The 14,683-nt window shown below is 39.9% G+C and overlaps 1 protein-coding gene across 1 annotated transcript in view; it reads left to right on the top strand.

The window, feature by feature from the left end:
* The window catches only part of ankfy1 (ankyrin repeat and FYVE domain containing 1), a 36,032-nt gene that overhangs the window by 16,061 nt on the left and 5,288 nt on the right, over window positions 1-14,683 (top strand). The window contains exons 12-22 of the mRNA XM_060912474.1: window positions 1,513-1,723; window positions 1,810-1,908; window positions 2,047-2,200; window positions 5,832-6,000; window positions 6,242-6,360; window positions 6,716-6,872; window positions 7,268-7,468; window positions 11,467-11,643; window positions 13,666-13,813; window positions 13,926-14,016; window positions 14,121-14,245. Of these exons, the coding sequence (XP_060768457.1) occupies window positions 1,513-1,723; window positions 1,810-1,908; window positions 2,047-2,200; window positions 5,832-6,000; window positions 6,242-6,360; window positions 6,716-6,872; window positions 7,268-7,468; window positions 11,467-11,643; window positions 13,666-13,813; window positions 13,926-14,016; window positions 14,121-14,245 (1,651 nt within the window). The remainder of the gene's footprint in view (window positions 1-1,512; window positions 1,724-1,809; window positions 1,909-2,046; window positions 2,201-5,831; window positions 6,001-6,241; window positions 6,361-6,715; window positions 6,873-7,267; window positions 7,469-11,466; window positions 11,644-13,665; window positions 13,814-13,925; window positions 14,017-14,120; window positions 14,246-14,683) is intronic.

The raw sequence follows: 14,683 nt of genomic DNA, 5'->3' as shown, positions 1-14,683 counted from the left end.
CAATAGAACACCGGGTTTTTTGTAGCCGTTAGCTTGCGCTGTGGAAAAAATGGCAAAAAAACAAGAAAGCTTACTAAAATTTTTAAAATGAATTCTTCAACTTGTTTTGTAAACCCTTTATTTCTTAACTATGACTTGAATTGATTGCACTTATGTTTGCTGGCACTGCTTTTAATGCGCAGGAGAAAAACAGGGAGGGCTCGGAAAATGACCGGAGGTTGGACTCGAACCCGGGTCCCCGGATTTATGGTTTGGCGCCTTACCCACCTGAGCCACGAAGTCCCGCTGGCACTGCTTTTGAATACCCTACTTAAATCCTTAAAATGAGTCATTTAATTCATGTCTTGTGTGATCTGATCTCCAATGGTGAAATAAACCGGTTGTGATATGAGTACAGTCTGTTATTTTAGAAGATAAATTTAATATATAAACTAATAAAAAATATTTTATAACATATCACATGTAACTGTTCGTCACTAAAGCGTTTTCTAAGATCATAATGTCTATTTTTTTTTTTACACACAATAAGCGCATGTGCGTAAAGATATAGTAAACCACCCCCCGCTTTTTTTTTTTTTTTTTTTTTTTTGAGTCGCCAGACCCACCCACCTCCTGCGTTCCGGGACCTCCCACTTCACAAATTAAGCACTGCTTAAAATCATTACATAACTTATTTAAATAACTATAGGCCTATCATTTAATAATAAAACACAGGTCAATCAAGTTTATCAAGCTGACGATTTCACTCCAAATCAGCAAATCCATTGAATTCCTCATCCTCGGTGTCGCTTCTGAACAACTCTGCCAACTCCAGTGGCAGATGAAGCGCCTTTTCCTCTTCTGCATGGCTGTCATCAGACTCGGCATCAGCTCCAGCTATTCCGCGGTGAAAAAAACAAACAAACATATATACGTCGCACCGGAGTATAAGTTGCATGGCCAGCCGAACCATGAAAAAAAGTGCGACTTATGGTCCGAAAAATACGGTATTTAGTTTTATTAATAAAACTGTTCTGTTTATAAATGTACTCTTGAAAATATCTACCAATGTATTACTTATTTTTCTGTCCCCACTAACTGGAACAAATGACGGATATTTTTACCCACGTTAATATTTTCTGTCCCCTATTTTCAAATTCCTAGATTAGACTCTGCTGAACGCAAAATCTTTTATGAGGAAAGAAAAGTCAGTAATGGAATTGCATCAGGAAAAAAAAACTGAACTTGAATTTCGTAAAATTCAAACCAAGATTTCTCTGAAGTGACACTGCTATAATTGGGGTGGTGGTTTTTAAATATGGTTTTCAGTACATTTTTGTCTTGGATTCCATACTTTAGCAATATACCCTGAGCTGGCAAGTTTAATAACTTCATAATTTTGGCCTCCCTGCTGAAGAATTGCCCATGTATAGATAATTTTTGGCCTCTTGCTCATGTGAATGTTGGGTTAGGCATCTGATCTGTGTTTTGGTGCCCCGTTATTAATTCCAGTGTATTCTGTTCTCTTCGTAGGGAGAAACTCCCCTGCACACAGCATGTCGCTGCGGATTAGCAGCCTTGACGGCCGAGCTGCTGCAGCAGGGGGCCAATCCTAATTTACAAACCCACACTGCCTTGGCTGACGCAGGGGACCGGAGCCATGGTGTCTCCTTACAGAGCCCTCTGCACATGGCCATCGTTCACAACCACCCAGACGTAGTGTCTGTCATACTAGAGCAGAAAGGTACTACTGTTGTCTTTTATAGGGTCTGTTTACTGTTACTATTGGGATATTGATGCTATTCTTCTTTTCTTGATGATGCATCACAGCCAATGCGCTCCATGCCACCAACAACCTACAGATCATCCCAGACTTCAGCATTAAAGATTCCTTGGACCAGACTGTGCTCGGCCTTGCACTCTGGACCGGTACTACTGAATTCTAGTATTTTTTTTTTTTTTTTTTAAATAGTGCGTTTTCCACTGCGTGGATCAGTGACCAATCTGAACATGAAACTATCCTTATCCAAGTGTTAAATATAGTTTTATATAATGGTCATTTGTCAGGAATGCACACCATTGCCGCACAGCTCCTGGGGTCGGGGGCAGCCATTAATGACACCATGTCCGATGGCCAGACTCTTCTCCACATGGCCATCAAGAGACAAGACAGCAAGAGTGCTCTCTTCCTGCTAGAGCATCAGGCAGACATCAATGTAAGGTATGTTGCTTCCAGGCAGTAGAAGGGACCTTTTATTGTGCAGCTGAGAGCAGTTTGGTGATGGTGTAAATCATCTTCTGGCAAAAACTGACCCAGGATTATTATCTCCTCGCCCGGGACGGAGTCCACCAGGGGGCGAGGTTTTTGGTGGGGTTTTGTTTCTTTGTTTTTCTGTGAATTATATTACGGGAAAACGGTTGGATCAATCTTCATGAAACTTTCAGGATAGATGGGTGTTGGTCTTAAATAGAACCTCCACCGTTTTTTGCTGGTCATCCAGTCAAGGTCACCAAAAAGGTCAAAATCGTTTTTTCGCAGTATATTCATTCAGATGTATTCTGATTGGCTGAGAGCAGTACGGTGTGCAAATGAGAATCAGAACCATGTTTATTGGCAAAGTATGTTCACACACTAGGTCAAAATCGTTTTTTCACAATATCTTCCTTCATATTCATCGTAAGTGCAACTGGGCGAGGTTTGTTTCACCTGGCAACACTTGTTACATTTGAAATGATTGTACATATCTGGTTGAATTAACTTTCATGTTGCTTGTGTCTGTCTGCAGAAATTTTTCATCAGTACAAAGGAAGTAATTCTTGAAACCTCTGGCTGGATCCATAAGACGCTTTATTCTGTTAGGTTATTAGGATGAATTAAGGGTCCCTTAACCAACATTATTTATTGCGTTACTACACAGATAGTAATGTTAAAGTAACAATGGCGCATGTACACTGCCTGGCCAAAAAAAAAAAAAAAAGGTCTGGCCAACAATGCATTAGTTGGTTGGTAAGCAGTTAACTTTGATTACATCCCTCATTTGTCGTGGCATTGTTTCAACAACCTTGTGCAACATTACAACATAATGGAGTCGGATTAAGTTTTCACCCAGATCTTATCTTGATGGGAGAGTCGAACCACTCCATAAAGTCTTCTCCAGCACGTCACAAAGACCTGCAGTATGGTTAAGGTCGGGACTCTGGTGGCCATGTGTGGAAATGAATGATTCCTCATGATGCTTCCTGAACCACTCGCTCACAATTTGAGCCCTAATTTTATGCCTGTGCTATCAGGGAAGGAAAAATCCATTGATGGGATTACCTGGTCATTCAGTACATTTCAGGTGACTTCATTTTATTGCCACACAATATTGAGCCTCGACCTGACCAACTGAAGCAACCCCAGGTCATGACCCTGCCTCCAGAGGCTTGTACAGTGGCTACTATGCATGATTATCGCGAGTTGGCCTAGTGGTTAGCATGTCCGCCTCTCGATCTCCAGATCGAGAGGCGTTCTACTCACGGTCTGGTCATATCAAAAACCATCATAAAAATGGTACCGACTGCTGTCTGCCAAGGCACGCTTCAATACAGATGCGAGTGGGGAGTCAAACTCTCGCCGTTACCAGAGGACTAGCCCCCCCCACTATAACCCTAGCGATGTAATGGGCGAGAGGCCGAGGGTTACGGAAACTGAGATCGGCACCACCCTATGTGCCACATGGTGTGGGAAAGGACTTTGACTATGCATGATGGGTTCATCACTTCATGAGCTTCCCTTCTTACCCTGACATACCCATTGCTCTGGGAATAGGGTAAACCTGGACTCCTCAGACCACATAACCTTTTTCCATTGCTTCAGAATCCAATCCTGATGCTCCCTTGCAAATTGAAGCCTTTTCTTCCAAATACCCTCACGAACAAGTGGTTTTCTTATGGCCACACAGCTGTTTAGTCCCAATCCTCTGAGTTCTTGTTGCATCGCATGTGTGGAAATGCTCTTGGTTTCATGATTAAACATAGCCGTGAGTTCTGCTGTGGTTTGTTTAGATATAACAATTCAACTTCACCCAGCATTTAAGTGATATCTGATCACAGTTGGTCAAGACCCCCCCGAATGTGTTTCTTACGCAAAGTCGACAATTCATCACTATCCTTCCAGGTTTTAATAACGCATTGGACAGTTCTTAACTCAATTCCAGTCATTTCAGCAATCTCCTTAGTAGTGGTTTTTTTTTTTTTTTTTTTTTTTTTCCCCCCCTTGATGCAGGCCAAAAATTTGACCCTTCTGAAACACAGTAACATCTTTTTCCACGACCATGGGATACATCTTCCAGAGACTCAGATTGTTGGCGCGCCCGCGTCTAAGACGCACTATTTCGAATAATGAACGCATTGTCGAGAGGGGCAGGGGCCTATATGGACACGAGCATTTTATATCCTATTTGGAACGTTTCGTGGCGTATTACTTGACTTCATGGTCTCAATATTGAAAATCTTGCGCAAATATGCAACTTCCAACATAATTATCTGGATATTCAACAGATTTCAGCATCAGATGAATTTGTTTTGACCGCCGCCATATTGAATATACGTCAGACCTGTTCGGACCCATTCGTGTATTTACGCCACCCCATTTGTAGCGTCCCAAGCGAGTAAAACCTGATCCAAGTCTTTCGCTAGGTGGCGTCTTACGGTCTATGTATGAATATTCGAAAGAGACAAGAAAACATGGATAAGAAAAAAAAAGAAAAATACATCCATTTTGTCATTCTTCAGCAGAGAGTACATTCACCTGAAAAAACTGATACCCCTGATACCCAAGGTAATTAGTCATACTAGATTTACAACTACTACTGCAACAGCAACCACTACTACTACTACTACTACTACCATCTGATTCTCTGAAATTAGAAGTAGAGATGATTAGAGACAAGCAGAATTAGACCGTCACAGCATGCAAAAAAACAAACCCATTCTTGTGCTATAATTTACAAGGAGGAGATAATATAGATGTGATATATAATGGCCTGTGGTTGAATTCCAAAATATTGCCACTGATTTAAACAATATCTCAATATATTTGGTTGAAGCATTGATTTTTGTCATCTACATTGCTTCATATGGCTTCTAATACAAAAAAAAAACCAGAATTGAGAAGAAAAAAACAGCCCCTGGGCTGTCCCAGCTGTTCATTGGGCTCGCTTCGCTCACTAGGTTCGCTTCAACTGAAGGATAATCACTGGGCCCCCCCATTGTAGAAATGGGCCCCTGTTTTTTCCCAGGAGGGGCCCTGTGGGCCCCTTGACCTGCAAAACAATCTGAGTCTCTGATCTTCTGACACAATTGTTTAATAAATGAGAAGCTACTCACTGCATCAGTGAGTTAAAATAATTGATGCCAGCTGAAATACATTAATCACTGCAGTAATTATCCAATCAAAGACTCCTAAATGCTTGCTTATTTAAATAAAGTGACTTTTTTTTTTTTTTTGGTCTGGGCAGTGAATTAATTGACACTTGTTTAAATGTTTAATACATCTGCATTGATTATTCGGTTCATGACTAAGTCGACAGAAAAAAATCCACCATGTATTAAATGTTAATTTATAGAACTTTGGTCTCCAGGTATAAAACTGAACTTGCTTCAGCATCACATTTGAATTTTGCCTGTTAACAACAAATATGTTAAATAAGATGTTGGTCATTGTGGGTTTCATTTAATTGATAGTATGAATATTGGAAAATGAAGTTTGGCTTATTTATAGCTTTCAGTGAGTGTGAAGTTGCATAGTTGTATCTGATGTGAATTAATCTCGCACTGAGCCACTCATTAAAGGTTCTCTCAACCCCCAGGACACAGGAGGGTCAGACGGCCCTGCAGCTGGCCATCAGTAACCAGCTCCCCTTGGTGGTGGATGCTATCTGTACGCGTGGAGCCGACATGTCAGTGGTGAATGAGAAGGGGGATCCTCCGCTGTGGCTTGCCTTAGAGAATGGCCTGGAGGATATTGCCTCAACATTGGTAAGGAGGATCAAGAACTTGGTCGTTTCCTGTTGCAAACATTTCTGAATAGTTGTTTATTAAAGCATTATTTGTGCTAGTTTTGCTCTGATTTGGCTAAATCACCGGAACACTTATGTTTTGTACTTTTGTGATGGACATTATTTCTTCAGGTAAATGGCTGTTTGGCATTTTGTGACTTGAATTGATTTAGATCTGTTAAACGATGAGTGGTTTTTGGCTTTGTTCTGGCTTCTGGTAGGTCAGGCACGGCTGTGACGCGACATGTTGGAGTGCTGGACCAGGAGGGTGCCAGCAAACGTTGTTGCACAGAGCCATCGATGAGAACAATGAGGTCTCCGCCTGCTTCCTTATACGCAGGTTTGCGCACACTCAGTAATCCTCATACTAATCGTATCAGCACTCAGTATGGGTGATGATCAGTTTCACAGATGCCTACAATTTGAAACGTGCATATTACAATCTGATTGATGTGACTTAAATTTTAAGTGTGGCAATAACCGAACAAAAACCTCTACTGATAGATGTATATAGGGCAGGATTGAGTATTTATTGCTCTGTATCAACATGGTGGCCCAGACTTCAGATGAGACCTTACATATCCAGAGTCTCTGAAACAACAGGCTGAAGCTTGATGGGGCTTATTGTCTCAAGTCTGAGGTTAAGTTCTTCTCTCTTTGTGTGTCTTTTTTTTTTTTTTTCCCCTCTCTCTCAGTGGCTGTGATGTGAACAGTCCTCGGAGGCCTGGTGCTAACGGGGAGGGAGATGAGGAGGCGCGGGATGGTCAGAGTCCTCTGCACCTGGCCTCCTGCTGGGGCCTCGAAGAGGTGGTGCAGTGCCTTCTGGAGTTTGGAGCCAATGTTAATGCACAGGTAATAACAGTGCACAGATTTTTAACATTCTAATATGGGTTTATTATTAACTATTACACTTTCTTGTGCCTAAGCTTCTGTGTTTATATATATATATATATATATATATATATATATATATATATATATATATATATATATATATATATATAAATAATATACACACACATTCTTAACAGAAGCTTATGCACAAGAAAGTGTAATAGTTAATAATAAATCCATATTAGAAAATATATACACACACTCATTCACCCACAGTATATCCTGGTAGTACATTATTTGGAAACTATATTGTATTATAGTACTGCGCGTATAGATGTGTGTAGACCACACTAGAGTGCAATCCGAATGCATTTCCTCACGTTTGTGGGGATCCTGCTCTGATGTTAATGTAGGACGCCGAGGGCCGGGCTCCAATCCATGTGGCCATCAGTAACCAGCATGGCGTGATTATCCAGCTTCTCATCTCCCACCCAGACATCCGGCTAAACCTGAGAGACCGACAGGGCACGACGCCATTTGCCTGTGCCATGACTCACAAGAACAACAAAGCAGCAGAAGCCATCCTTAAAAGAGAGCCTGGAGCAGCTGAGCAGGTGGGCTAGACGAGAAGGGAGATGGGTGTAACTGGTGAATATGGCACAAGTGACCTTTCTCTGGGGTGTTGCCACTTTGTGGATTAGGTACATGACCATAGATTTCTAATTTGACATTCCTATGAACTATACAAGTTCTACTTTCTACAACCTTGTTTCCAAAAAAATTTAAAATTGGGGACTGTGTGAAATGTACGGCGTGAGGTTGTGTTTTGTTGTTGTTTGGTTTTTTTGAAAAAAAAAATGTGAAGATTTGCAAATCATGGAAACCCTATTATTTCATTGAAAATAGTACAAAGAACATTTAAAATGTTCAAACGGAGAAATTTTGTTACTTGAAAATTATATGCTCATTTTGAATTTAATGCCAACCCATTTAAAAAAAAAAACAAACAAACAACAAAAAACCTTGGGACAGGGCCAACCAAAGACTGGAAAAGTTTTATGCTTAAAAAACCCTCACAACTAATTAGGTTAACTGGCAACAAGTCAGTAGCGTGATTGGGTATAAAAAGAGGATCCCAGAGAAGCTGAGTTTCTCAGAAGTAAAGATGGGGAGGGGTTCACCACTCTGTGGAAAAACAGTTTAAGAATAATATTCCTAAATGTAAAATTGCAAACATCTTGGGGATCACATCATCTACAGTGGTGCTTGAAAGTTTGTGAACCTTTTAGAATTTTCTATATTTCTGCATAAATGACCTAAAACATGAGATTTTCACACAAGTCCTAAAAGTAGATAAAGAGAACCCAGCTAAACAAATGGGACAAAAATATTATACTTCGTCATTTTATTTATTGAGGAAAATGATCCAATATTACATACCTGTGAGTGGCAAAAGTATGTGAACCTCTAGGATTAGCAGTTAATTTGAAGGTGAAATTAGTGTCGGGTGTTTTCTAGCAATGGATTGACAGGGTGAGGTGGGCACCGTTTTATTTAAAGAACAGGGATCTATCAAAGTCTGATCTTCACAACACGTGTATCATGGCACGAACAAAGGAGATTTCTGAGGACCTCAGAAAGTGTTGTTGATGCTCATCAGGCTGGAAAAGGTTACAGAACCATCTCTAAAAAGTTTGGACTCCATCAATCCACAGTCAGACAGATTGTGTACAAATGGAGGAAATTCAAGACCATTGTTACCCTCCCCAGGAGTGGTCAACCAACAAAGATCACTCCAAGAGCGAGGCGTGTGATAGTCGGCGAGGTCACAAAGGACCCCAGGGTAACTTCTAAGCAACTGAAGGCCTCTCTCACATTGGCTAATGTTCATGAGTCCACCATCAGGAGAACACTGAACAACAATGGTGTGCATGGCAGGGTTGCAAGGATAAAGCCACTGCTGTCCAAAAAGAACATTGCTGCTTGTTTGCTAAAGATCACGTGGACAAGCCAGAAGGCTATTGGAAAAATGTTTTGTGGGAGATGAGACCAAAATAGAACTTTTTGGTTTAAATGTGAAGTGTTATGTTTGGAGAAAGGAAAACACTGCATTCCAGCATAAGAACCTTATTCCATCTGTGAAACATGGTGGTGGTATCATGGTTTGGGCCTGTTTTGCTGCATCTGGGCCAGGACTGCTTGCCATGATTGATGGAACGATGAATTCTGAATTATACTGGCAAATTCTAAAGGAAAATGTCAGGACATCTGTCCATGAACTGAATCTTGAGAAGGTGGGTCATGCAGCAAGACAACAACCCTAAGCACACAAGTCGTTCTACCAAAGAATGGTTAAAGAAGAATAAAGTTAATGTTTTGGAATGGCCAAGTCAAAGTCCTGACCTTAATCCAATCAAAATGTTGTGGAAGGACCTGAAGCGAGCAGTTCATGTGAGGAAACCCACCAACATCCCAGAGTTGAAGCTGTTCTGTACGGAGGAATGGGCTAAAATTCCTCCAAGCCGGTGTGCTGGACTGATCAACAGTTACCGCAAACGTTTAGTTGCAGTTATTGCTGCACAAGGGAGTCACACCAGATACTGAAAGCAAAGGTTCACATACTTTTGCCACTCACAGATATGTAATATTGGATAATTTTCCTCAATAAATAAATGACCAAGTATAATATTTCTCATTTGTTTAACTGGGTTCTCTTTATCTACTTTTAGGACTTTGTGTGAAAATCTGATGTTTTAGATCCGGGGTATTCAATTAAGTCACTGAGGTCCAGTTATTAAATTTTGTCCAAGTAGAAGGTCCGAACCAAAGTCCAGCTTATAGCCTTCCCCTATGTCCACATTTTCATATGGTTTCAACAATATTTATTCATTTCCAATGCAGGAAATGAACTGAGTGCACAACTATCTCTTTTTTACCATAAATAAAAGTCGTCCCAGGAGAATAAATTCAAGGCCTTTATTTCAGATTAAAGAAAACAGAAACCTCAGAATAAAATAAAGTGCAAACAGAGTGGAATAACTCCTTTTTCTCTTAAATTAAAGAGGACCTGAAGAATTGAAGGCCTACACTTCAAGTAAAAAAAAGGCAACTCAGAAAACATTAACTAAAAAGTGCAAACGGAGCATTGACTTAACATTTTCTCTTCTTTGTTCTTAAAATAAGGAGGTCCCAGCCTAAAAAAATGAGGGCCTACTTTTCAAGAAAAAAAAGTCCACATCTTTAGAAAACAAGTGGCTTTTTTGGGGGGGAATGCAAACAGAACATTTTTCTTTGAACTTCTCTCTTTTAATTCTTCTTTTACTCTTCTTAATGAGAAAAACGGGCATGTGGCTGACCTGCCAGTAATTTAAGTCTTGGTTGGAGTGCCATTCTCATGCAGATATGTAGGTGTTCATTGTTGAGCCTAGAACGGTACTTGGTTTTGACAATGTTCATAGTGGAAAAAGCTGACTCACAGCTGTAAGTCGATCCAAACATAGTCAAGGTGTGCAGTGCTACTTTGATTAGACCAGGGACCACACTCCAATGTGTTTGTTGCCCCAAAATCCACACTACTTTTAAGGAACGTTCGTTTGCACGTTGCTGGGCTGTAAATGTATGTGTGATGAGTCGGGTAGACCTGTCATACTGTGCTTGCAGTTGGGTTATTTTGCGGGCCCTCAGCTCGGACTTCAGGGGATAACTTTGCTCAAAAGAGCTGTGCTTTGTTTCGTAGTGGCGCTTCACGTTGCCGCTTTTAATTAATGGCACGTTTTCGGAGCATATGAGGCACACTGGTTTTGAACTGCTCGCCGGAAGAATGAACATGTATTTCTCCATCCATTCATCTTTTAAAACAACGATTTTCCTTGTCTACTTTCCGCCGCCTTTTGCAGCAAGCCATGTTGTCTCGGTCGGTTGTCTCTTAACTTAACTCTCTTCCTCTCTGCTTGTTGCTCTGCTGTGGCGCGCTGGGTAAACTAACGATTTTATTGGCTCAACTGAGTGAAGCTATTGTCGTATTAACTGGAGTAGCAGCGCCCGCTATCAATAGCCACAACCGTCCAAAATAATGCTTCATGAAAATTACTTAATCTCGTGAATTTACCATTGGTCACGGGTCCGGACAGAACCATCACTGGGTCTGGATCCGGACCGAGGTCCGCCATTTGGTGATGCCTGTTTTAGATCATATTTATGCAGAAATATAGAAAATTTTAAAGGGTTCACAAACTTTCAAGCACCACTGTATGTTTAATATTGTGGAATATCCACAAACCTTTTGATTTGAATTACAGCTGGGACTGTCAACAGAAGTCCCTCTTTATATAACATTTTAATCCACACCTTTTCAACAAACAGATCCAAGAATGCAACGGTACCATGGTGTCATGCTGTGGAGAGAGATATAGAGAGATATAATTTTTTATTTATTTTTTTGACAATTTAAATTCTGATAGCTAATGTAAGCTATAGCTCCAGTCTTAAAGGGTCAGAAACTATGAAACAGAAGAATTTTAGTTCATGAACCAATCTCGGGACATGTCAGGTTTCATTTGAGCAAATGCATGTCTCATGTACTTCTGGTTGGACTCTTTCTCTTTCTGCTTAGGTTGACAACAAGGGACGTAACTTCCTTCACATAGCTGTGCAGAGCTCTGACATTGAGAGCGTGCTTTTCCTGATCAGTGTGCAGGCTAATGTTAATTCCAGAGTGCAGGACACAGCCAAACTCACTCCGCTGCATCTCGCTGTACAGGCTGGCTCTGAGATCATTGTGCGCAACCTGGTAAGATCTACGTAGAAACAGAAAGAAAGCCACTAATCGATCTGTCTGATACCGGTTAGAACACACTGGTTTTAGGGCTGTGTCTCATTACTCACTAGGGGTGTAAGGATGCATCATAACACGATGAATTCTGATAGCAGAAATGTGACCGTATGTTGGAAGAGTGTGTGTGATTTGACATTGTGGGAATCGGCATTCTACGAATTATGCATCTAATGCAGTTGTACTGCTTGAATACTCGAGGTCCCAATCTGCACAACCCATGGAGTTAAAATATACAGAAGGCACACTGACTGATGACCCTGGATCACAAAGACTATGCGTTATATGTAATATGGTGACACCATGGATTAGAAGAATCTACAGTGCCCAAGAAAGAGGTCTCACAACTCGCGTTTTAGCCAAGGTTCATTTCTGGTGTAAATGCATCAAAACCTGCTACGGCACTCGTTATACGTCCGTCGTAATTTTGAGAGAATTTATCGATTTATTTATTTGATATAGTGAACCAGGAGTATATTTTGTTTACAATATTAAACTTTTTTTTTTTTTTATTGAATTTTATATAAGAAATTCAGAAATTAAGTCTTTTCAATCATAATCTTTATTCAAATTTTTTTATTTATTTCAAACATGTATAAAAAAAGTATGTAACTATTTGTACATACAAAAGAAAAAGAAAACGGGAAATTTAAAAAAAATAATAAAATAACAAAGACCTAAGACATTACAAAACACCGCACATTATTCGAAAAAGGACTGGGAAGAAGTGTAATATATATATATATATATATATATATATATATATATATATATATATATATATATATATATATATATATATATATATATTTTTATTTTTTTTTTTTTATAATTTCCCACCCCTTTTTAACTACCCCAAAATCCAAACTACATTAATACACCTATAAAAATATATACCATATATACACTTCATAAATATATAATTACAAAAATAAATATATTACATACCATATATATACACTTCATAAATATATAATTACAGAAATAAATATACTACATACCTATCCCTGTAAATATAAATATATAAACTATCTGTTTTATATAACAGTTCAGACATGGGAACTATTTATTTGTTCAAAATGAATCGTGAAGTCAGTATCATGAATTGAATCGTGTCCGGAGTGTATAGTTGTGTCCCATTTAAAAGTAGACTGTCTTTCATAAAATCAGTGAAATTTAGTTCCCTCTGAAATTTGGTCATTTGTGATATGTTTATTTCTGGAATGTCTTTTAAAAAAAAAAAAACCCAGGCCATTCTGTGGCTGGGAAGTTATTTAATTTGAGGGGATTCCCGAGCAAATAATGCACATGAAATCGCTCGCTTCGCGCAGACAGAGGAAGTCCGTGTGCGCATGCGCAAGTTTACCTTTGACCATGCACTGACAGTTACATCATTCTGTCGCTCAACGAACAGTTGATCGCACCGAGGTGCTCACTTGAGCACGGATATGTTAGTTTGGTCCTGCGTTTCTTTTCCTTCACAACATAATGTCTTTTCTTCTCGCTTTCCGTTACTGTAGTTGGTCTTTCACGTTTCATTCTCACACTCGCGTCCTCCATTTTTCTCTCCTGTTTCAAACTTGTATCCCACAATGCCTTGTGCTAACGGGGAAAGCCTGCCGCGTGATGCATGACGTAGTATCTTGTATTGTGTCACGGTTAAGCAGGAAAAAATAGCAGAGAATTTAGGGCCATGTGGCTTTAAATTCATTTATTCTATTAAAAACAATAAAACTAATAAAATTGGAAGTCTCTGATTTGAATTCAGTTGCTTTTGGTCCACTAAACAAAAATAATAGGGTGTTAGGGAAAATTCTTTCTATGACCTACACTTAAAATCTGAAAGGCAGTCTAGCTTTAAATACTGCTGTGTATTTTGTAATTTTTTTTTTTTGCATATTTGTGTGGATTTGCATGACTGTGATGGCGTTTTCATGATTGCTGTGCATTTGTATGTAATCCTGTTCTTTCCGTGTTTAGCTTCTAGCAGGTGCTAAAGTGAATGAGTTGACTAAACACCGTCAGACAGCTCTACATTTGGCGGCGCAGCAAGATCTCGCCACCATTTGCTCTGTGCTGCTTGAAAACGGTGTCGATTTTCCAGCTGTTGATGAGAATGGAAACAATGGTGCCTATCTATACTTAAACTCCTCCTCAAATGAAGTTGAAAACGAGCCAAAGGTAATTGCATTTTGAGGTCTAATTATTAATGTAGTCTTTTCACTTTTGTTTTTTCTCAGCTCTGCACCTAGCTGTGATGCAGGGTCGCCTGAATAACGTGCGAGCTCTTCTCACTGAATCAAACATTGACGCAGAGGCCTACAATCTCAGGTACACTTGGCATGGAAACACATCAACTTCCACATGCTCTTATCTATCTATCTATCCATCCATCCATCCACCTATCTACTTACAATTTTGCTTGTCACCATCAGGGGCCAATCTCCAATGCATGTTCTTGGACACTACGGGAAGGAAAATGCGGCGGCCATTTTTGAGCTGTTCTTGGAATGTATGCCAGAGTATCCTCTGGATAAACCGGATAGTGAAGGGAATACAGGTCAGTACTCTAGAATTTTCACAAATGCTGTACAGAGATTTCCCATCGATTCTGTATATAAATCAGAAGGGCACATGGCTGTGTCTGACTCATATATGTTCCTCGTAAATTACTGGACATGACAAAGGACGTCTTATGAAAAACTTGCTTTTCGAGTGCTTGTGCACAGAAACTTGGGTATCTGGAGCCACAAACCCTGAAATAAGACACCCAGTCAGTTTCTTTTGTCCTGCTCATTTCAGAGAAAACGTGCTTCAAGTCGTTCAGATTTGCCTCCCCTTTCCTTTCTGACATTAGAATTATGTGGCCTCCTCATCCGAGTATCTCAGTAGCCCCGAAGCACAACTACGTCATCTCTTGTTTACCGCAAAGCATTGTGGGGGATAGCCAGGGTCAGTAGTTGAGCGATATGACTGATTTTGGATTAATTTTATGCGA

The sequence above is a fragment of the Neoarius graeffei genome, chromosome 28 (assembly GCF_027579695.1).
Source record: "Neoarius graeffei isolate fNeoGra1 chromosome 28, fNeoGra1.pri, whole genome shotgun sequence".
Lineage (NCBI taxonomy): Eukaryota > Metazoa > Chordata > Actinopteri > Siluriformes > Ariidae > Neoarius > Neoarius graeffei.
This window is presented reverse-complemented; position numbering and strand designations above follow the sequence as displayed.